The following is a 23,973-nucleotide window of genomic DNA, read 5'->3' on the forward strand; positions in this document are numbered from 1 at the left end:
TCCGTGCGATTGGATTGTGTGACTACAGCTAGCAGAAACCAGCTAACTTGGGTTGGTCACGGTCTGGTTGTGACAACAGGGACCTCTGCATGAGCGGTCTATTGTGCTTTTCCGGGTGGCTTTGTAACACGCAGAGAGCTCCATTGCTGCCGGCGGCACCTGAGGTACCTCGAGCACGTCTGCATCAACTGTAGGTTTTGGTTTTGCTACGGCAAAGGCTGCAGCAGCCCAGAACTGCCCGAGAGCCTTGTCGAGGAGCTCGGTAAACTTCACCCCCTTGGGATGAAAGTTTGGCCACAGAGAACCTTCCCCTGCCTGCGGACCCAGCCCTTTCAGCGGGCTTCCTCCAAGCGTGGCTGTCCCATGGGCTTTCGGCCACGCTCATACGAGAGCAGTCACGTAGCACAGTCGGCTCACGTGCCTTCAGAAAGCCTGGGGCCAGAGTCAACATTTGCTCCCTCTTTTGCCAAGGTTTGTTAAAATAATGCCTTTCCCCCCGCCTCTTCTCTCTCCTCCCTCAGAGTTCTTCCGTCATTCTTCCTTTTGCTTGTCTCTCCTTCTTCTGCTCTCGCTGCCTTTTTATGTCTTAAGAGTGCTTTACGGGGAGGGCAGCGGGGGACAGATGTTCCAGACCTTTGTTTCAGTTTTTTAAGAGTCCTCCTCAAATAGATGAAACCTGTGGAGTATGGTGGAGAGGGAATTTGAGGAAAATAAGCTAGGTGGGGAAAAAAATCTTATTCAAGTGAAAATTACAATTCATTGAATACAATTAATGTGTCATAATTAAAAGGCTCTTTTGAAGGGAATCTTTTAAGACAGTAATTGCACTCTACAATCCTTTTTTCTCCTCACCACTGCTTACTAATAATTTGAAATTGTGAAAAATAAATTACTTGCAGATTTTGTCCTCTTTGCTCAGCTTGTGAGTACTAAAATTAGTTGATTTTATTTAGCTATAGGGTTGGTTTATTTTTGTACCTACTTACTAGCAAAAACTGCTGTTAAGCTAGGCTGCTTAACGGTGTTTAGGGCAGATGCTTTTCTCAAAGTCATTGCTAGTATGGTCTTATTTTAAAAGAGGAAAGGTATTAACGCTGCAGTAACACTTGGTAAGCTGCTCCTCCTTGAAGGCACAAATGAATCCATTCCTAGGGAATGAAAACTGCATGATAACACTACTCTTTCCCACTTCTGGCATTTTTGTTTTAAAGAAAAACAGATGACAACTCAAGAACTGAGAGTCACTTCTCCACTTGACAGAGGGAGCGTAAGCCTTCTCATATTAAAGGCCAGCTCCTGCCATTTGACAGGAAAAAAGTAATCGGATCTTTTTGGTGGCCATCTCTCAGATAATTCCTTGATATTTGTTTGCGGATCTGCCTGCGAGAGTGGTCTGTAGAAAAGCCCCACAGAGCCTGCCGTGGTGCTGCGGCTCATGCTCAGCTCATGTCAAGGCCAGGTGCGAGAATTTTCTCGCCCACCCAGGCTCTCTCTGTTTCTTACTTTGCTACCATAAGAAGCTTCGTACCAGAGAAGATCAGCCATTTGGGCCTTGTACAGAAACAAAAGGCTTATCTGCTAAGCCATTGTACGGAAAGTTGGTTCCTGCCTGTCGCCCCTTGAAAATTTTGTTGTGGTATTAGGGAAGAAAAAAATAGATCAGGACAGCTGAAGGTAAATTTTGAAGATTGCCTTTGGCAGCAATAGTTTTGGTACAGAAAATAATATACTAGGATGTCTATTTTGACTGCAGGCTTCAGATCTATTTTCAAAATTGCAACTGCAAAATTTTGAGAGAGGTTTTTCTTTCCTTTTTTTTTTTTTTTTTAATAACTAATTGGAAACTTTATTTCCAAAATTCTGTTATGTACCTGTTGATACAGAAACCTTGACTGTCAGTGTTCGCAGCATAAGAAATTAACAGTTGTAGTGGCTTTCCAAGACCGAGCACACTTACCAATTTGGAAGGTCTTCAGGGCAATATTACCATGCTGCTTAAGCATGGTATGGAAAGACCTATGCGTTCATTCACTGTGATGTTTAGTAGATGTATATACAAGCACGCTATACCAACTTGGAAGGTCTTCAGGGCAATATTACCATGCTGCTTAAGCACGGTATGGAAAGACCTATGCGTTCATTCACTGTGATGTTTAGTAGATGTTTGTTATGGGTAAGAGTGAAATGTGAGGCGTGTCAGAAAATGATTCATCAGTCCTACTGATACTTCTCTGTGACTAAAGAGATTTTTGTTTAATTCATTCATTTTTCTTCTCAGAAACTCTCAGGTTGCAAATAAGACAGAGGAGCCCAAAGGTGGTCACACTTTCCAACAGTCTGAGAACTGCTGTAGCAAGATAACATCTGATGCAGTCACAGTGCTTCAGTTTATCTATCACAGGGTAATCTTCTCATTACTTCACGGATGCAAAGTCCTTCAGGGAATAACACAAACATTTCGCATGATCCAAAGTGCCAGATTTTTGCATTTGGACTGCTGAGATAAATAATGTATGGGGGGGAAAAAAAAGCTCAGAAAATTTCTCAGCAGCTGTAGTTATGAACTCTGGCACTTGTTACATGTTCCAGCTGAAATTAACTTTCATTTGTGCTCTGCTGAGCCTTTGGGTTAACCTTTTCTTGGCAAGTGACCAAATGTGATCACCAACTAGTGATACTACCTGCATGGTTTTGTTCAGGTTTGGAAACTTTCTCCACAGCTGGTGTGTCCAACAACATTTGCTGTTGCTAATGGGCAAACTTCCGCAATTCCAGTAGCCTGAGCACCATCAGCTCCAGCCTTTCATGGCTGCACCTTCTGCCTTCCTTGTAGTGCGGAGCCCTGGGCTACTGTAGGACTTGAGGTACTATCATAACACAGTGGGTTGTAAACCCTGGCTGAAGTAGAAGATGGCTTAGTCCTATATACAAGTTGATATGCGGAGGAATGGATAGAGGGAAGCTGTCTTCTGTGTGGTGCTGCAGTATGTAGTAGCAGACTTTGTCGACCTGAGAGCATAAAAAAGTCTTTCAACTTCCTGCCCTACAAACTCAACCTGGTATCTGAAAATAAAGCTGTGTTCTTGCATGCCTCTGTGTTCTCCTGTGTAATAAAGATTTTTATAGTGGAACTTGGTTAACAATTGTAATGATGTATGGGCCACAGGCGAAGCTAGTTCATTTCCCAGAGCTGCTGCCTCTACAGTATTAGCCAGGGTAAAGAGTAAAGTGTGCATGTTTGAGAAGGAGAGAGAAAAATAAATGATTCTGATAGCAGGGGGGTGAACCCTGCTGCTTTCTTTTGTAAAAAAAAAAAAAAAAAAGAATTTAAAAAAATACCTTAACTCACTTGAGAATCAAATCTGCATTTTAAATTGCCCTGCCAAATATCTTAAGTAAAAATGTTAGAATAAATATGAATTAAAAAGATAATTCTTCTTTGTAATAAATCAAACATGTAATTGTGACATTGCTTAACAGCTTTTTTTTTTTGCTTCCCTCCCTACCCCCCCAAACAAATAGTCTTTCCTGGTATTATGGAGTGGAAAGCTGTTTTCTGTTTGTGCCTTTGAACTCCCCTGTATAATTCCAAGAAATACCCATGATGACAATCAAATTCAGCTCTGTGGTAATATCCTAAATAGGTCAGGTGGAATGGGGAGCAAAAGCCTTCTATCTGTTGTATTCCCTTCATTAATTACCGGGGAAATAAAAACACCAGAGTTGCATCACCTTGTTTGTGCTCTGAGACCTGGGGCCACCTGCGTACATTTGTGTGGTCGCTTAGGATGGCACGGACCAGGGGGCAGCTGCCTGGCCCTATGCTGTTCCCCAGAGATGTGGTGCAGCTTTTCTAGCTGGGAATACAATCAGAGTAACCAAATTCCCGTTCTTGTGCTTGACATAGCTGGGCTTGCTTCCCCCCCCCCATCTCTTCCCTCCCTCCCCTTGCCTGCAGCAGCAGATCCAGTCATGTCTCTTTGCCATCCATATAGCAGCAGCCCAGTGGGTGTGGAAAGCATGGGATCGTGGCTGTTTCTGGGCAGAAGGGAGGAACGGAGGTGGGAGCTGCTACGGCAAGTGGCATAGAGGTAGTTCAAGGGAGTTAGAAGATGGGACCAGTCTTTTCAGCTCCCCAGGCTGGAATGTCCCAGTTTGGCAATATGAAGTACTGTATCAGCTCTCGTGTATGTTGAAGGAAATCGGGCAGTGCTGCAAATCCAGTCCTGAAGAACAAGTTGAGGCATTTTTATAGCAGAGGTCATGCCTTGAAGTACAGGGAGTTTGTAGTTGGTTTTCCAGGGTGTGTGCTAATTTATTTACCACTCCATGTCCAACAATCTTGGCTAATCCAGGGATCCCAGTGTGTGAACATGGGATTGTCTGTAGTATCCTGGCCTCCAGGAGGGAGAGGCTTCTTTCACAGCCATGAAAGCAGCAAGGTGGGGTTTCCCATGTAATCATGTCCATTGACTTATATGTTTTGGGAAGGTTGGTCATTTCACCATTGCAGTTTATGGATAGAGAAAATCCAAGAAAGATTATGTTTATCCACTTTGGTTTTGTTGTGGTGTTTTAAGGGAACAGCTGGAAAATACCATATAAGCATTCAGTGTCCTTCTTGAAGAAAAACACTGAAAAAACATAAGCAAGCCTTTCCTGAAAGCAGGCAGTAAGTGCGGCGAGGAGGACGTTATAATGAGCAGCCCCACTGTGTGGGTACGGCAGCATGGCTGGGAACAGCCTGCTCTGGGTAGAACGGATTGACCTGATGTGTCAGGAGTGTCCTGCCTTCATCTCTCCTTCTCGCAGCTCTCCAGGCTTTGAAAAACCTTTTCTAACAAACACCCATCTCCAAAACTAACATCTTGACAGAGGAGGAGAAAAAAACTTGAAAAGAATCATGTCGCTACGAGAGCAAGCTGACGGGTGGAGGAGAGGGAAGAGATCAGACCTGGCATGCAGCCTTCTCAAAACACTGATTTTTCTCACTGCTGTCCTGCAAACTTCTTTTTCTTCCTGCCTGTCTCCAGAACGTAGCCTTTTTCAAAGTTAGTCATTGCCTTCTAAAGCTTCTTAAATATTGCAGGAGCAGCTTTGGCTCTTAGCTTCACATCTCCAGTTCAATTTGAAATCCAAGGGTTTATTTGAATTTGAGATTGAAGTTCAGATCTTTGGTGCAAGAGAGACCTTTTAACGGAGGTAGAAATACAGGAGTGAGACTGAACCTCTCCTGAGATGATTCTGCCTGCTAGTGAAGGGCAAGGGTACTGTGGTGTCTTTGACAAAAAGTAGAATACCAAAAAAAATTACAGCACTCATGAGACTGGAGATAACTCCTAGCCTACGCTCAAGAGCATTAGGAATGGGCTTCATAGGCTGTGTTGAAGCTTGAAAGGTGGCCCTTGATTAATTCTGTTATTTCCAAATGGCACAGTAAACATGGGCAGTGAGTCATGGCGTAGAAGCTTGTAAGGCATGAGGAAGGTTTAAAGGTTAGTCAGTCAAGCCTTCTTGAGTTTGCTTAGTATAGTTTGACTCAGTGCATATGTGTAAAACTGTTTCAATCTTACAGATACTGCAGTTGGAGGGTTGTTGCTTTAGTTTCAACACAAACTTTTATTTTTTTACAGTGTAGGACTTAGGAAGCTAGGTAAAGAAGAACTAAAAATGCCTTTTCTTTCAGCCAGCAGTATCTCTGAGTCTAACGAACAATAGAGGTAAAGAAAAGGGTGACCTGACAAAATAAATTGGAAGCTAATTTTGGAGAGCAAAAGCCTCAGAAAATTGAAATTCTGACCTGTATGCAGCTTCTAACTGTAATCATTCACTGGTTATAATACATTAACGCAAGCTTACTGATTTCATTTCCTTTAAAAAAAAAAAAAAAACACCAAAGCAAAAAGCCCTCCTTGGATATCGTATTCTGAAAGGTAGTGTATTAGCATGATGAGTCCCTTTCTCCTCTTTTATTTTTATTTTTTTTCCTAAAAAAACCCCTCTAAAATTGTTTGACATAGACTGTGCTTTTTAGAAGAATCATGCCCTAAGTAGTACTGGTGAGTGGAACAGATGTAGCAGACTGTACTGGGTTTGCATGGCAAGGTTTTGGTGGCAGGGTGGCTACAGTGGTGGCTTCTGTGAGAAGTTGCTAGAACCTTTCCCTGTGTCCAATAGAGTCAATGCCAACTGGCTCCAAGACAGACCTGTGACTGGCCAGGGCAGAGCCCATCAGCAACGGTGGTAGCACCTCTGTGATAACATATTTAAGAAGGCAGGGGGGGATGGGACGCTGAGCAATAACAACTGCAGCTGGAGGCAGGAGTGAGAATATGTGAGAGAAGCAGCCCTGCAGACACCAAGGTCAGTGAAGAAGGAGGGGGAGATGGTGCTCCAGGCACTGGAGCAGAGATTCCCCTACAGCCTGTGGTGAAGACTATGATGAGGCAGGCTGTCCCTCTGCAGCCCATGGAGGTTAACAGTGGAGCAGATATCCACTTGCAGCCTGTGGAGCACCCCATGCCAGAGCAGGTGGATGCTTGAAAGAGGCTGTGACCCCATAGGAAGCCTGCACTGGAGCAGGCTCCTGGCAGGACCTGTGGCCCCACGGAGAGAGGAGCCCATGCTGGAGCAGGTTTGCTGGCAGGTCTTGTGACCCCATGGGGGACCCACGCTGGAGCACTGCTCTTGAAGGACTGCACCCTGTGGAAGGGACCCACGCTGGAGCAGTTCATGAAGAACTGCAGCCTGTGGGAAGGACTTACGTTGGAGAATTTCATGGAGCACTGTCTTCTGTGGGAGGGACCCCACGCTGGAAGAGTGTGAGGAGCCCTCTCCCTGAGGAGGAAGGAGCGGCAGAGACAACATGTGATGAACTGACTGCGGCCCCGTTCCCTGTCTCCCTGTACCCCTGAGGGGGGGGAGGTAGAGAAATCAGGAGTGAAATTGAGCCCGGGAAAAAAGGAGGGGTTGGGAGGAAAGTATTTTTAAGATTTGTTTTTTTATTTCTCATTATTCTACTCTGATTTGATTGGTAATAAATTAAACTTTTTTTTTTTTTTCCCAAGTCAAGTCTGCTTTGCCCATGACGGCAATCGCTGAGTGATCTCTCCTTGTCCTTACCTCAACCTACAAGGCTTTTGTTATATTTTCTCTCCCCTGTCCAATTGAGGAGGGTTGAGTGATAGAGCAGCTTTGGTGGGCACCTTGCGTCCAGCCAAGGTCAACCCACCACACAGACATTTAACCTAAGACACTTGAGGTGGATGATTTGTTCTTTTTCAGTGAGATGGTTGTCTTTTTTTTACAGAGAAAGTTTAGCTTCAGGTCAACTGAAAAAAAAATTGACAGTGGTTTTCTTCAGGAATGAAAAGAGACAGGCTGTAGTTAAGCGTGAGGGCAGAGGTGCATAGAGGCTTGCTGAGGGAGCTGTCTAGGGCCAGCAAAACCCCTTTTTGCTGGCCAGTGGTGTGTGCGCCCCTGCATTGTGAAATACAGTTGTGCAGCCCTTTGCCTGTCTCTGTCACCCTCCTGTTTACTACAGAGCTAGAAGCTGTCCCTCTCCTCAAGTCCTCCTACAGTGCCCATAGCTCTGTGGACTAGTAGCCATCTGATGTGGCTGGCCATTGCTCCAAAGAGTTCAGAATCCTGCCGAGCAGTGCCCAGCAGGTCTGCTTTGCGGTGGTTACACGCAGTGGTTTCAAAGCGAGAAAGAGGTTTAGGTTGAGAAGGTGACCTTGAAATCTGTCACGGCATTCACAAGCATATCTCCGAAAGTCAAGCTGGTGATAGAGACAGACTTCAGGTGTTTCTTCAGTTTCTTTTTAGCTGTTGAATCATTGAATTAATAGCTGTATCTCTAACACCTTTGGCAACCGTGTTTTCTGTGGAGGGAGGGGTGAGCTCTGGATGAGATGCTTACTGATTCAGATGTGGCACAGACCTTAGACATAGCCTATCTCTAAACCAAGGCTGCGTGGGCACTGGGATTCCTCATGAGGCTTGCAGTTAGACATAAGAGTTGGTCCCAGTGGCATTCGGCTTACAGTCTCCCTTGTCTCATCAATGCTGTACTGTAATTAGCAGAAAATTGATGGATTTAATTCCTATACACCTACTAACAGGTGGAAACATGCTTTCAGATTTAAAAAGAGCTCTGTGTGTACTTAAGTACAAATAGGTGATGTCTCCTGTATTCATTCTTGAATTTCAGGGTGTGTTTGTAGGGTTTTTTTAATCTTCCATTTATCTAGGCACTCATTAATCTTACAATTCAAGAACGTGTTTAGTATAAATACAGAAAATATATAGATTTTCCTTACTCAGATTTTGAGCATCTAGGTGCCTTACTGCTTTAGTAAGAACGAACAGTCTACCTGACATTAGTGTGCGTTACTGCTACAATGGAAAAGGCTGATGAAGATACCAGTCGGCTCAGATGAAATCCCTTTTTTTCTGGAAGATGCGGCTCCCAGGGGGTCTCTGTGGCAACAATACATCTGTTAAAAGATTGTCACAGTTCTCAGTCTTCTCAAACCAGTCCAAGCCTGCCAATGGTTATTTACAGGTGAGACTTTTCTAGACCTCTGGATTATTGTTGTTACTGAACTTTCTCTAACTAGTCCAGATTTTCCTTAAAACCCAATACCTAAAGCAAGGCGTGACTTCAGCTGTAGCTGGTTTATGTGAACTAGAGGGTTGCTTCACACACCTAGTTTTTTGTCAGCTCTAGAGTGTGATGTCGGAAAGGGACTTGTATCTGGGGAAAAAAAAAAAAGAGGAAAAAAAGTTTAATCTTCTCTGAAAAGGCAATGAGACAAAATTGCTACGATTCACACAGCTCTAAGATAAGCAAGTAATAGCTCATGTTCAACAGCAAAGCATGTTCATATAGCATGAATAGGATGGATGTGTTGTATGATAAATCTAGACACAGCAAATAAATTTCAGCCCGAAAAATAAGATACCACATGAGACAGCATGTGCAGAAAGAATGCTAATGTTTAGGGAACTGAAGGCATTGGCAGAAAGGAGAGCGTAGAAATGAAGAATAGATATTTTGTTTTGTTACCAGGATTGATTGGCTGACTATTTTTTTTGTCTTTAAACCATAATAGCCTTCCCTTATTGTCAAAATGATAATATATATAAAGCACTTCCTGTAATATTTCTCTTCAAAATGACTATTCATCAGTCCCAGAGTCAGATGCTCATATTTCAACTCACAATTTAGTTTAGCAAGTTTATACTTCAGCGCAATCAGTCATTTTAGCATTTGTGTTTTTAATACAAATCTCAACTACAGAAGCATGCAGTGCTCTTAAGCATGGATAGATCGGCTAATCCAGATAGTACTTTGTAATCTTCTGGCAAAGAAAGAGATTATTGCTTTTCAGAGAGAAAAAAAATGAAGTATTCCTCCCAGTCTAGTGGTGCAGATCTTGAAAAGATTGAGGGCAAAGACTCTGTCTTCTGCTGGGCCCAGTGCAGGTGTGAGAGTGTCAAGGGACAAGTGTGTTTTAGGTAGCTGGGGAAGAGAGCAAATGTAAAGATAGTATAGATATGGGGTCAAATCCCAGGTCCTGATGCCAGCTGGGAATGTGATGAAGGGAATGGCAGCAAACACCAAACAGGTTCTGGTGGGCTTGATCTGCTGCTGCCCTGAAGAGCCTCCGTAAGCCATTTGTTCTCCTGCTTACTCCACAACCTACAAACACGCCACAGTTTCTGTCGCAAACTTCTGCCATTGCGAAAGCAGGAATTATCTTTGGTGATATATTTAATTTCCTGTTTGGCTGAATTTTCATGCTGCAGTAAATCACCTTCCCCTGCATCCCCAGCGTGACGTTGCAGTGAAACGTAGGCACCACCCGCTGAACAAATGGCATTAGTAAATCATTATTTTCCATTCCATTTTTCTTTCTCACACCATCTCTCTTATCTCGGCTGCATGGTTAAACCCTTCTTACAACTACAGGAGGTTTTTTTGGGAAGGTAGTAGCAAATAGGTCTCTTTTCACTGGTGAGGTGACCTCTCTCAGGGCACCACAGGAAATAGTCGTTCTCCTCAGGCTGGGCATAATATGTGGGGCTGCCCCTTTCCTCCTCCACCTCCTCAAAGGTGAGGTTTGATACTGTCCAAGCTGCAGAGCGTCATTCGGCTCTGGGTGGGCTGCCTCTCCAGCATTACCAGTGCCCATGCAGATGCCAGCCAAAAAGCTCAGTTATTTTCTGGATTACGCTACTGGGCGCTGGTGAGGCCGCACCTGGAGTGCTGTGTCCAGCTCTGGCCTCCCCAGTACAAGAGAGACATACTGGACATACTGGAGAGAGTCCAGCGGAGGGTCATGAAGACATTTAAGGAATTGGAGCACGTGAGGAATGGCTGAAAGAGCTGGGACTGCTCAGCCTGGAGAAGAGAAGGCTCAGGTGGATCTCACTGATCTATATAAATGCCTGAAGGGAGGGTGCAAAGAGGACAGAGACAGGCTCTTTCCAGAGTGACCACTGACAAGACCAGAGGCAGTGGGCACAAACAGAAAAACAGGGGTTCCCTCTAAACACTTTTTTACTGTGAGGGTGACCAAGCACTGGTGCATGCTGCCCAAGGAGGATGTGGAGTCTTCATCCTTGGAGGTGCTCAGAATCTGTCTGGGCATGGTCCTGTGCAGCTGGCTTGAGGTGGCCCTGCTTGAGCAGGGAATTGGACCGGATGACCTCCAGAGGTCTTTTCCAACCTCAACCATTCTGTGAAGTGCTCCAGAGCAATGAGGACTGGGCCGCTCCAGTCCAGGGACAGCTTATGATCAATGAAAAAATAGGAGAGTCCTGTCCCTGCCCCAGTGTTCGGGGGCAGCGTGCCAGTCTGTCGTACAGACCGACAAGCTTACCCCGTTTTGTTTTCAGTCTTACCTGGTCAGCAAAATACATATAATTCTGCAAGCAGAAATGTGTTCTTAGAGGCTTTTTCAGTTTATGTCTAACTTTGCAGGCTTCTGCATCTAGAAACGCTTCCAAAGATTCCTCTAACTCATCTTCTAATTAGGTTTTATTTCTGTATCTGAAGAGGAACAGATGAAGGACCTATATTAAAGCCTAGCCTTTTGAATTTGTTTATTAGAAAGTAGGCTGTAAATGCTAATTCCAAGTAACACAGGAAAAAAAGCATACAGTATCTCTGTGCTTAAAAAGCCGCTGTATATTGTAACTTTATTAATTTGTAGAAACAAATTACTGAAATAACCTGACTGACAGTGGGTGCATAACACGTAATAACTGTGGGCAAACACAGCGTGTAGTTGCTAGTGCGTTTTCTTTTTCGCGTGATAGTTGTAAGCAACTCTTGCCAGATGGGCTGATAATGTAATTAGGAATTGTTGTGTTAAATGAGGCAGTATTTAAATTGGCAACTAATTTTCCTATCTATTAACCAGCTTGAAAAAGATGAGCTGTTACCCAAATGATTTCTAGCTGCTAATCCCTAACAAGAAACGTAGCACTTCTTTGCACCTTTTTTTAAGCACTGTCTAGCAAATTATTTTCTGTAGGTTTTATTATGTGTGGGACAAAATAAGAAAGAGAGGGAGTTAAGAGATGTTACAAGTTCAGAGGTTGTTAGATGGGGTGGACTTCTACTAAGCCAGTACATCATCGTGATGTGTGGTAACAGCTCATGAGCCGGCAATGGGATGCTTCCTATTTATAGTCTCTACATGTGGACAAAAATTGTTTTTACTTTGTGATAGTTCACTGTGTGACATACTCCATCAAGCAGAGTAGGACTATAAGCCCTATTTTAAGTGTGTGCGTGGGAGAAGTCATGAAAGCAGAGCAGGGCAAGATTTTGAACAGCATATGAATGTTACTAGTGTGGACTGGTTGCTCTCTTTATTGGAGATGGGAGAGAAGGGCAAAGAAAGGGGTGCTCTTGGGTCAAGTTCAAATCCCACAGAAGGCACGATCGCTTGTAGTTTTCGTCATGAACTCTTATGGAGCCAGCTTCTTTGGTCTGCTGGCTTGTGCAGTGGAAACTATCAATTGTCTATCATTAAGATTTTGACTGAACCCCAGAGTAAACACAAGGCTGAATGAGATTGATTATTATATTTATGGCTCTATCTGTGCAAATCTTATTCCTTTTTTTTTTCTCTCCCATGTTTCAGCAGAAGCAGGGATGAAGAGCCAAATACACTTTTGCAGTCTGGTTTCTTCTGTCCAGTGGTGAAACTTTATTGCTTGACCTAAAAAAATCAGACCCATTAACTTGAAAGAAAAGCTACAGTGGATTTTTCCATGGGCCAGTCTTTTAATGGGGATGAAGATTATCATAAGCACAGTATGGGTTACCCAGGGAGTCGCATCAAAAGCAACAGTGCGACAGGGTTGCATGCAAGCCATAGGATTCCACACGTGGGAAAGGCTGTGTATGCTAAATCATGCAGAGAGCTGCTTCAAAGAAATGCATTATGCACTTGTAGCTTATGGGATTTCTTTTGTGTATTTTTCTGAAAGTTACCAAAACCTCCCAACCTCAAACTAAAATGGGAAGGAGAAACTTACACAAATTCTGAGAGTGTAGATCAGAACAGAGGCAAGGTCTGTCCCTGCTACAGAATGCTAGCAACCTCTCTGCAACAAAAATTGAACGATTGCTACATTTTATGACTTTTCCTTGAAAATGTGAAGGAAGTCACTTTCTGAATGCATGGTGGGATAACTGCAAATTGCTGTTCACCAGGCAGTTAAATGAGGCATAGATAATGCCCAGTGTTGATGACATCGTATTGACGCCACTTGCTGTAACAGATAGGGCAGGTGCCTCAACCACAGGCAGATGAAGCTTTGCTGAATGCAAAAAAGATGACAGATCAATAGGCAAATTTTTTTTTCTGATATCAAAATACAAAAATATGCAGCAATTGAAAGCTTAAAAATATTAAAGACGTAATGGTAAGTTAAATTATTGAGGCAGGATAGCATACAGTAAGTGCTGTTTGATGTTGGCACTAAATCAAGCTCTGGAAAGTTTGAGGGGTCCTTGAAATATTGACAATGTGTTTGACTTCCAGTTGAAATAAATCATTACTGGGGTTTTTTCAGTGCCTCTACCCCTTCAGAGTAGATAATATATAAAATGCATGGCCTAAGGAGGCTTTTGCTTTCCATGTTCCTGACTTTCAGTAAACAGTTTGGGATTTGTTTCTTTTTATAAGCACAACTTAATGGCATATAGATAGGGTGTCAGATTTCCTCTGCAAGTTTGTCATGGCAGAGGTGGATGTTACTATCTTGCTTACTCTATAGCTAGCGATCTTTATGAACCTCTTACTAATATTCACGCTATTTCTGTCTAGGAAATGCATCCAGCAAAATAATTTCCAGGTATGGTACTAGGTACAGATTTTATGTCCCACAGCTGTGGTAAAGGTGACCTTCAGGGGAAAAAAAAATGGCCTTTTGCACTTGCTGTCTGCTTTCTGCTGTGTAGGTCTGAAATTGAACTTGGAAGACACAATTAAAAAAAAACCCCAAGGCTTTCCTTCTGTGCCTCCAAAAGTGAACAGAAAGTAGTCTTTTCTTGTTTTTAATGCTGGGCACGTGATCCGTCAGCAGTCTTTGGGCAGTTTTTCCTTCCCAGCTTCATTCAGCTGTGTCTCTCCGACCTTGGCTTTCACAAAATCTGACTTCATCTGACACTTTTTGACAACACAGGGTGATCACTAAATAATCAGCTCCCGGTGACAGGAAGTGATTCGCTCAAGGTGGCCATAATAAACCCAAGGCGCCTGCTCCGCTTGCCCGCGAGATTCACCATCTCTGGGGCTTCATGAGGAGGCAGCTGGAGAGGACGCTTCCATCGTTGTTGGCTCTGCCTCGGCATCAGGGTCTTCTGTCCCTGTGGCAGAATGGTAAAGGCACGGAGAGGTATGCCCACTTTCCAGCTGTCACAGTGCGTAGCTCAGTAGATCAAGTGGAGGTGCCATTGATTTTGGTTTTCGTTAGTAAGCCGGGCTGTGAAACGCAGCAGCTGGGGAGTGAGTGCCCAGTGCATTTAGCTTCATCTTTTGGGAGAGGACAGGGCTGACTTCTGGAGCTGGGGCAGGACGGGCAGCCCTGGACCATAGCTCCTTTTGTTGCCACCCTGTGACTCGCCAGAACTTGCCTGAAGCTTCTCCAGCAGCACCATTAAACAGGCAGCAGGCAGTATGGAATAAAGTAGGCTCCAGTGGCGACAACATGAAAGTGGTTCTTAATGAGACGTGAAGGCACTAAAGAAAATTCAGACCCAAAGGGTAGCCAGGAGAGAAAGAGAACTCAGTAAGTTATACCCACCCCAAAATGAGCTGCTAATCACTGGCACTATTGTGAGGACTACAATAAATCAGTGTCTGCCCTGGCCGCCTGCATCTCATTATGCACAAACATGCGGATAGAGAATGTCAGCCTCAATAGCGATCTGTCATGTGAATGCTGCTGTGTCCGAGTGGGCTGGCGCTTGCATGGTTAGCTGGCTTTGTATTTTCTTTTCTTTTTTTTTTTTTTTTTGTGGGGGATATCTATTTTCTTTTGGAAATGTTGATTTGCTCTCTACTGTGGGTAGTAAATTTGCCCTTTTCTTCAGTGATTTGTGAATTCTGTGATGATAACATCGTATTTCAGGTGTGGGGGTAAAGTATCTTTCATATATGTTATATTTAGTGATTGGGGTCTTGTTTGGTTTTGGTTTTTTCCCCTCCAAGCACTGCTCCGTGTAAGGTGTCATGAATATTACTGAAGCTAGGGCAACACCTACGTGTATTTATGCAGCTGATGTATAGTACCCATTACTCAAGCATCACACACTGCCTTGGAAAGGCTAATTAATTTAAGCCCTGCAGCACCCCTTCGAGGCAACTTTTGTTTGTCCTGATAGATGCACACATTGTAGCTGCTCTTTGTTATTTATTTTTAATATAATTTTTATCCCAGAGAGGGGGAAAAATGATTAGTTATTCCTTTGTTAGGTAGTTGACAAAACGTTAGGCTTTAGATATCACTGAAATAAAGTATGCGGCAAACTTTGGATTTTATTGCAAGTCATGCCTCAGAGGTTCTTACTTTCTTTTAAAGCCTCAGCTCCTAGAGCCAAGTGAGCTTGTAGGTGTCCTTTTGCTTTTAAATGTCTGTGTTTGAATGTCTGTGTATGTGGTTGCAAAATAATTGCAACGTATTGTCTCCACTTAATCTAAAATCTTGGATGCAGTAAGGCAGCTAAGAGTGTGGGTTTCTTTCTTTTTGGTCTTAAAATTTTTGCATGATTAGGACTGGGAATACCAATGACAGTGTGCGTGCAGTTCAAAATAGAGTCCCACAGATTACTAGTTTGTTTGGTGTTCATGGTTTAATTTCAGAACTCCCCAATCCCATACTATATTAAGTATGTAAAATAAGGGCCTCCTCCTTCCTTTTCCATGTGCAAACCAAAGATGATTTTGAACATCAACTCACTTTTTTTGTCTATCCTCATTCTAAAATCTATTAAAGAAAGATTCATCATGTCTTCTCCAAATATTTATCCTCTCTTGTCTTTACGCTCCTTTCTGAGCTTGTCCTGTTTCTCCACTTCCTTTGTCAACACAATATTTGTTTCCCCTATCGTTTTCTCTTACCCTTCCCACATCCACTTTCAGTGCTAGATCTCTAATTACCTCACGTCTTAAGGAGTGATGAGGAGTACCAAAGTGGCTGGTTTGAGCTTGAGTCAAACCACCGGCAACCCAGTCCTAATGTCTCGCTCCCACCTACAGGAAAATTCTTAATTCCTCAGTATTTTTCTGGGGAGCAGGTGTCCCTTACTGCCTAGGGCATAATTTCACAATCATTTTAGTCCAAACTGAGACCACACTGTCACCAAAAGAGGCAATCGCCCTTTTCTAGTATCTGTTCCTACCATCTCCTTTCAAGTAGCTGTCTGATATGGCAGATTGCTGATTTTTTTTGGTAACCGTAGGTGAGGAGCCTGATCTGATTTGCAGCACAGCCCCACGGGTGCTAGTGCTTATGCCAAGAAGCCACAGGAAGCATCCAGCCAAGAGCAGGAAAAAAGCGTGACCACTGCTTTTGGTAGCAGTACAGTCTCTGACTGACTTAAATTATCATTTAAGGACACCGTAGTTTCAAGGTCTCACTGAAAGAGGTGATCCCACATCTGGCTGCTGGCTCCCGTGCTGTTACCTTCTGATTTGTGCTAGCACAAGCTGTCATGCAGCTGTGGTGAACCAGCCTGCTGGCCTGAGCCAAATGGGGAAAGGAGGTGTCTCGTTTTGTCCGTGTGGTTTTGTTAGGCAATTTTTGGCCTGAGTCGTCCTCCCAATTAACCGAACAAGTGGCCCGCTCTTAGGCCACCTCTCAATCCATGCTTTTCACAGTGTTTATAAATCTCCCATCCTCCTATTTAAAGGCAGTGAAAGCTGTGGTAGGTTGCTGGGGCTCAGGACGAACTGGGCAACGTTCCCGTGCTTTCCAAGCCATGAGGCAGCTTCGTGCTTCTGCTTATTTCTGCTCAGACTTGCACTCAGCCCCTACCTAGAAACCTCATAAGCTCTAAGGCAAACAGTGCTTTAAACAGTACGCAATTCAGCCTGTGTCCTGGACGAACCAGGTTGCCGAGACACACGGGTTGGGCCAAAAAGAAATTTGAGATGCTTGTGAATTCATCTGCTGTGTGAATGTGGGCTTGGCAGGTTTTCCCCCTTCCAGGAACATGACTATTTTAAAGCACGTCCGCATGGTCAGCTGTTTTGAAGGAGCTACAGCAGCCTATCTTTCCCAAAAGTGACACTTTGTATTCATTTTTCAGGACAACTTCCATTGTCATTTTAAAATTGAAGGTAGTTTAGACAAAAACTTTAATGATTTTGTTTGTTTGTTTGTTTAGTTGGATATGAAAACCACCTCTCCTTTCTTCTGTTTCGGCAGTTAAATATCCTGGTTGACACTGGGAGCAGTAACTTTGCTGTAGCAGGTGTGCCTGATCCTGATGTCACCTCCTACTTCAATACCGAGCTGTAAGTACCTGTTCCGCACACCTTGGTGGCTTAGGATGTCTTTTAGATTCGGGCTCCTCCATGCGAAAGAGTATGATAAGGCAGCTCGTGGGACTCCTGTGACATCCCATGAGAGTGCGGTGTTTGTTCCCTGAATGGGAAGACTGGCCTTGCCTGATGCGAAGTCCTGCCTGACACCGTGAACAGTCCTACTCTTGGCAGCGCAACTGGGCTCTTAGCACAGCGCTGATCAGAGCTGGAGAAAAGGGAAGAAGATGACAGGGTAAAAATTGTTTGCAAAATCACAGAATCACAGAATGATATGAGGTTGGAAGGGACCTCTGGAGATCATCTAGTCTAACCCCCCTGCCAAAGCAGGTCCTCCTAGAGCAGATTGCACACCAATTTCAGCCAGCTTCTTATCCGAATAGTCCTGGAAGAAATTAAAACTTTGAATACCCTTCCACTTTGTTTAAAAACAAAAATTAAACCCCAGTAATTGTATCTGTTACTTGACATTTCATCCAAAACCAAAATTAGTCAAAAACTAATTGTTGTTTGGTTTGGCCGAGGGCCTTGATCAGTTAGTGATCTGGACAGACCCTGCTGAATCTGGTTGTTTTTAAGATATGACTTGGTGGCTTTGGTGCTTGTTATGCACTAACTTTGCTGTGTTTAGTATAAACTGACATTAGTTACAGCCAAGTACAGCTTTGTCTGCCTGAATCACCCTCCCTCCTTTCTTCCTTCCTTTCTGCCCTTCTCTAGTTTCAATTATTTCAGGTAAAACTCTCCAAGACACAGGGTCTATCTTTAGTTGAAGCATATGGATGAAAATACTCAGAGGGACTGGAAGGCTGGAGAATATCACCATTCTCATTACCTCTTTATGTATTTTAACAAGGGGGTTTGCGTTTTCTTTTCCAATAAGATGCACTGGTAATGGGGGGAAAGCTGGTATTCCCATGCTGCTTACTAGAATAGCCTTACCTTCTGTCACATATTCAGATGTTAATGGAGATATTTCACATCTCACGCTGATATGACACAGGTCTGGAAAGTCCAGAATTTGTACTTTAAAGCCATTTCTGCACTACTGCAGAGTTTTACATGCGAGCTATCCCCTTCCATAGGTACTGGCTAGAGAAAACTTAATTGCAAGGAATTAAAAGCACAAGCATTTCTTATCCATTCTCTCTTAAGTGATGTTATTTTGTCTGGAAGGGCAAGGCTTCTCTCATGAGAACCATAAACCATTAGAAACAGCAACAAGAGCAGAGGTTCTGTGTTGAGAAAGGCTGTGAAATCACTTGAAGGTTACACTCTCTTATCAGTGTTCTCAGTGTGCACTGTGTTTTGAGAACTTTGATATAAAGTTAATAATGAAACCTTGAAATTTAGGCCCTGAAGAGTTAAGGCTGCTTTGTAAAATGATTCAAATTCCAGTCATTACAGACCAGAGCAATTGCAATAGCAATTTCTGGTTTGGGTTGCATTGATGGAGTACTGCAATATGCTCAAAATAAAGTGCAACCATTATCATGCTTGAACCTGGCTATACCATGTCTTCTTCCATTTTAAATATTTTAAATACATTTAAATAAATGTCACCTGGGAGGCACCTTGGTCCCACTGAAATCAGATGTTTCAAAAATTTTGTTCACAAGAAACTTCTGTAGGTCACTTAGTACATATCCCAAATGAGAAAGGTCTGTCATCAGATCAGGTCAGCAATGGCTGAGTCCAGCCAAGCCCTCCTGTGAACCTCTGAGGATGCAGAATCCATCCTCTCTCTGGGCAGTGTGTTTCAGTACTGTGCCACACTCTCCTGTGGAGGAAATGTTTCCTAATACCCAACCTGAACCTCACAAAATGTAACTCGTGGGTGTTACCCCTTATGTTAGTATCTGGCACTACAGAGAAAAGTTTGGCTGTGTCATCTTTGTAACTGTCTCTCAAGCTGCTGTAAGCTGCTGTGAGATCTCCCCTTAGCCTCTTGTCTGCAAAACCGAAGCCCAGCTCCCCTCAGCTTCTCATCACAAATCCGGTGTTCATGGTCCTTGACCTGTCTGGTAGCCCTCTGCCAGTCCTTCTTCTTTTTCTCCAGATCCCTGTTGAACTGGGTTCCACAGCTGGCCATGGTCTATTCCAGGTGCAATCACCAGTGCTGGCCAGAGGGTGAGAGCATCTTCCTTGGATACGTTATCCATGGCCCTCCAAACGCAGCCTGGCGTGGAGTTTGCTGTACGCACAGGGCAAGTATGGTGTTGGCTCTTATTCAGCCTAGTGTCCACCACCACCCCAGATCAGTTTGAGTCCTTTTCAGTTGCTTCCCAGTCTGTCCTGATGCATGGAGTTGTTTTCTCTCAGCTACAAACCTTTGTGTTTCTCCTTGCTGAAAGCCAGGAGATTTCTGTTGGCCAAATCCTCCTACAAGGTTCCTTTGAATTCAAGCTCTACCATTCAGCACATGAACTACTCCCCTTAATGTAATGTCCTGTGCAGATCACCTGAGGGTGCAATCTGTCCATTGTGTAGGTTCTTGATGAAGATGTTGAACAATTTTTCCTCCACTCGCAACTCCTGGGGCACTATTCTTTTCATGAGCCTGGTGTTGAGCCAATGGTCACTGTCCTTTCAGCTCAGTGGCCTAGTCCGTCTTCAACCTACACAGTGGTCTGTCTGTTCAGCCTAACATACTCATATTCCAAATCGGAATCCCATTGCAGATGGTGTCAAAAGAATTACTGAAGTCAAGATGTGCTACAGCCACAGCACTTTCCTCATCTGCTTAGCCCGTCATCTTGTAGAAGGCTGTGTGGTTGATCAGGTATGATATGCCTGTGAAATTCCTCGTTGAGTAACCTTGATTACCTTCTTGTCCTTCATGTTGTTGGGTACGGATTCCAGGAGGTTGTTCTCTGAGACTTTTCCTGACTTGAGGTGAAGCCCAGTAGCCTTGAGCCCTTGTGCACTCATCTCTTTCTGAGCCTGGCCTTATGATAGCCTTTTCCCGGTAGTCAGGTTACCTTCCCTGGTTGTCATGATTTTGCATAGATGATAGACAGGGGCCTTGATATCACAGCAGCTGGATCTGTAAAATTACCTAAGAGTGACCTTTACCCATGTGTAAATGAGACAAATGACCTATGGGCACTTTTCTTCCACACTACGTGGAACACTTCAAAATTAGATAAAGAGGTTTTCTCTCATCTGGTAATTATTCCTGCAGTTTTTCCCTATATTGTCACGAAGTGCTTCCATATCAAAGTCATAAACTGCAAATTGAAGACGAGGGAAAAGAAGGATTAGCAATTTGTTAAGTTAATGGGACTGAGTTGTAGATGTGTGCTTATTAGAATATTAATATTGTGTTGCAGAAAGAGAGTGATGGGTCTGAATTTCCTGATTGCCATGCTCTTAGTTTGTTATTCAAATGATAAATTTGAAATTAAATGCATGATTGTTTTTTGACTGAAATTGAGGAAGATGCATAGGAAAGGCATTATCCTCGTTTCAAAGGACCCAGAGGGTGTGTTATTCAGGAAGAGCCCTCCTTGAGCAGTTTTAGAACTAGCTTGCTAAATGATGTTGTGTGTCGTGTAATCCATGTCATATAATTCTACTATTTAATTATCTGGGTCTTTCTGTACAAAATGAATAAAGCTATTATCATGAACTCTATCACAACTTGGGCTTTTAGTGGCTCTGACAAAACTTTGCTGTGAAGAGTTCTGAGTCTGCTGTGGTGATCATGCTGTATAAGTCACCATGATGTATAAGGTTTTGGGAAATGGCCTAATTTGTCCCAAACTGAAAAGAAATCACAGCATTTGTTTCTCGTGCTGTTCAAAATAACAAGTAGTTTTTGTTGAATGTGCTACTTACGATAAAAGAACTACTTAAACAGATGTATAAAGGGATTTTTACACTTCAAATTAAATTATCAGTGATGGCTCTGTAGCAGTATGCGAGAGAGTGACATACTCAGAGCTGTCAGTATTCAGCAACACTATTCAGTTTTATTTCAATTTGAGTACTACTGCTTCACCATCTAAAGTTTCAAGAATAAACTGCTCAAGAGTTGATCATTCCAAGAGATAGGGAGGTGAGAAAATTATGGGCAATAAATTGAGGTAATACAATAAGTTATATACCAGCAAGAAAAAGTAAGCTGCTGCTTTGCTGTATGATCCTGCAAGTTTGGTTGTGTATGGTGTATGTACAGTTTATGGTTTGAGGGAAATTATAAACTTGTCCCAGAACCCCTGCAAATTAGATGGGACTTCTTGGTTAAAAATCAGTAATTTATGTTGTGGAAGAGTCTTTAGACAACTAGGTCTAAAGTTCTTGGGTTCTGTCTTTGTCTTAAAGACAAACGTTTGCTTTATCTTAAAGCCATTGGCCCTGAATCACTTATTTTGTGCCATCCAACTACACTAGAGAAGGGATCAAAACTTCTGTTGAGAGTTTTTGGTCTATTGCTGTTTTCTGTCCCTTCTTTGCCATTGCTGTTCATGGAGACATTGATTTGGTGCTTAGGGAAAAGTGAATGGGTAAGTAGGAAAATCTGAAGTCCTGGTTTGTTGCAGGGTGGCAGGTGAGCTAGGAGACCTGGAATTAAGAAAGAATTGCATGTGTTTGGTGAGGTCGGTGTTAAGCAGGGGTTTCTGTGCAGTGGTTTTGCTGTACTGTGTTGAGCATAATATTTTGTCAATGTTTTGTTCAGTGCTGTAATCTGGTAATGAGCAGTAATTCTGCATGAGAAGATGAACCTGTTGCTAGTTTTTTAAGATGAGGTTTGAAGACCACCTTTCTGTTGACTGTTTTGGAGAGAAGATAGTAACCAGAAAGGAGAAGGAGAGGAAGTAGTGGCACTACAGCACCATAATCTAGGAGGCCATTTTCCTTGCCTCTGGTGAAGATATACTCTGTCATGCCAGAAAAGTTTAATTTCTTATTTTCTCATCATAGCCACAATGGCTTGTTTGGAATTTTTTATGCTGTGTATTTAAAACATGCAGCCTATGAATTTGAACAAGTCTCTAGTTTTCACTCTAAAGTTTTCTTCCTTTGGATCAGTGAGGTGGACAAACACGGGCTGATTACAGTCAAGAAGATGGAGCAGGAATTGGTTTTGCAGAACAGAATATAGTCTACAAGGATCATGTGAGATCCCTTCCTACACTATGTATTTTGCTCCTTGAAGGAAGTGATAAGGCCTTCTCTTCAATACAACATTTGTGCACTTTACAAAGGAGATGAGTATCCTCATACCCATTTCTACAGGTGGGGAAGCTGAGGCACAGAGGGTGAGGAGGTGACTTGTCCTGCCTTTCCACAGGGAAGTTGACCAGCAGTGCTGGAAAACAAATACAGTCTTTCTGTGTCCCGGTCCACAGCCCAATCCATCAGGCTGTTACTGCTTATGGAAGAAGAGCTATGCTCTGCTGCTGTTGCTAGCCATGCAGAGTCTGTATTTGCAAGTTCACATCACTTTATTCTCCCAGCACTCACTTTTCTCTCAGATTTCAGATGTTTTCTCTTCTGCTGCACAGCCAGACGCTTTTCTACATGAAGAGCCCTGTATTTTCCCTTCCTTTTCCTGCCCTTCCCTGTTTTCTCTTATGTCACTAATTATTCAGACTCTATTTTGATTTATAAAATGTACTGCTAGTATGACAGTGGTGGTCTGAAGACCCTGCCTGAGCAGAGATGTCCCTTCGTCTAAGTGTCATACAAATGCAGAATTATGTGGAAGGGTAAAACGGCAGTAGCAGTAACAAGGTACAGGTAGTAACAGTATCTCTGGAATTCGTGATTTGAAATATAGTCTCTGGGGCCTATTACCTCATTTATTTCTGCTGTCTTGGACGTAAGAAGATACTGGGCTGTGAAGGCCCCAGTAGGGCTAGGTGTTGGGAGTATCAAGAACTGCTTAGGCTTAGAGCCTGACCTCTTGCTGCTCCCCACCCTCCCTTAGCTAGGAAGAGGATCAGTTGCATGGTCCATATGGTGAAATTGTCCCTCAAGATAAAGTGTCTGCTTGAATGGGTGGGAATGGTCTGCATTGCAATTTGAAGGTTGTTCCCCATAATAGGCAAAAATCACACTGACTTAATTCTGGTGAGCTCAGGCACAGGGGGCTCTGAAGCTACCTCGTGTTTCTGGTCAGAGCAGATGTTAGATTAAAGCTGCTCTGAAAAAACTGACCATACTTGATAAATCACCTGCACTTTCTATTGTTCTACACACATGTAAAGGTGGTGTTATGATTGCTTTTTGTTTTTTTAAATTTACTTTTAAAAATGCTGACAAACTAAACTTCTGTTTGGATCAATCGAGCATGGTCATCTGCCTCTTCAGAAAGGGAAGTTGCATGCCAAGGAATGAGACCAAAATGATCGTAAGAAGTCTAGGAGTTTTGTAGCTCTTCAGTAGTGATGAGGAAGATGATTACTATGTTTATACTACAGGATTTTAAAATGAAAAAATCTATTTATGTTTTTTCTCACGTTTTTGTTAAGCCTTCAAAACAAGATTCTTTTCCTTTCTTTGCTTGCCATACTTAACTGTTCCTTTGCCTTTGCTGCCCTGGTCTAGAAAGAAGCCCTTCCTTTCCTCCAAGTCAGTGAATCATTTGTTAATAATATCCAAATCTGCTTACTTCCCGATACATATACCAAACTGCAGATTTAGAAAACCTGTGTCTTACTGCTGATACTCACCATAATATTCCAATTTACCCCAATTGGATTTTTAATAATATTGATGAGGTATTAGTCTATAGCTATTCAGTTAGCCTGGCATTTTGGTTTTAGATTTGAATTCAGAAGCTTTTAATTTCCTAGCACCACTTAATATGTTCCATCTCCAGTTAAAGAGTATTGTTCCTATTGTGATGGACCAGTCTGAGTCAGGGACATAATGCAGTAGATAGCATAATACC

The 23,973-nt window shown here is 43.0% G+C and overlaps 1 protein-coding gene across 1 annotated transcript in view; it reads left to right on the forward strand.

The window, feature by feature from the left end:
- BACE2 (beta-secretase 2) overlaps nt 1–23,973 on the forward strand; it is a 49,786-nt gene that overhangs the window by 7,100 nt on the left and 18,713 nt on the right. The window contains exon 2 of the mRNA XM_074146768.1: nt 16,957–17,045. Coding sequence (XP_074002869.1) covers nt 16,957–17,045 — 89 coding nt within the window. The remainder of the gene's footprint in view (nt 1–16,956; nt 17,046–23,973) is intronic.

This window comes from Numenius arquata, chromosome 1 (genome assembly GCF_964106895.1).
Source record: "Numenius arquata chromosome 1, bNumArq3.hap1.1, whole genome shotgun sequence".
In the NCBI taxonomy this organism is placed as follows: Eukaryota; Metazoa; Chordata; class Aves; order Charadriiformes; family Scolopacidae; genus Numenius; species Numenius arquata.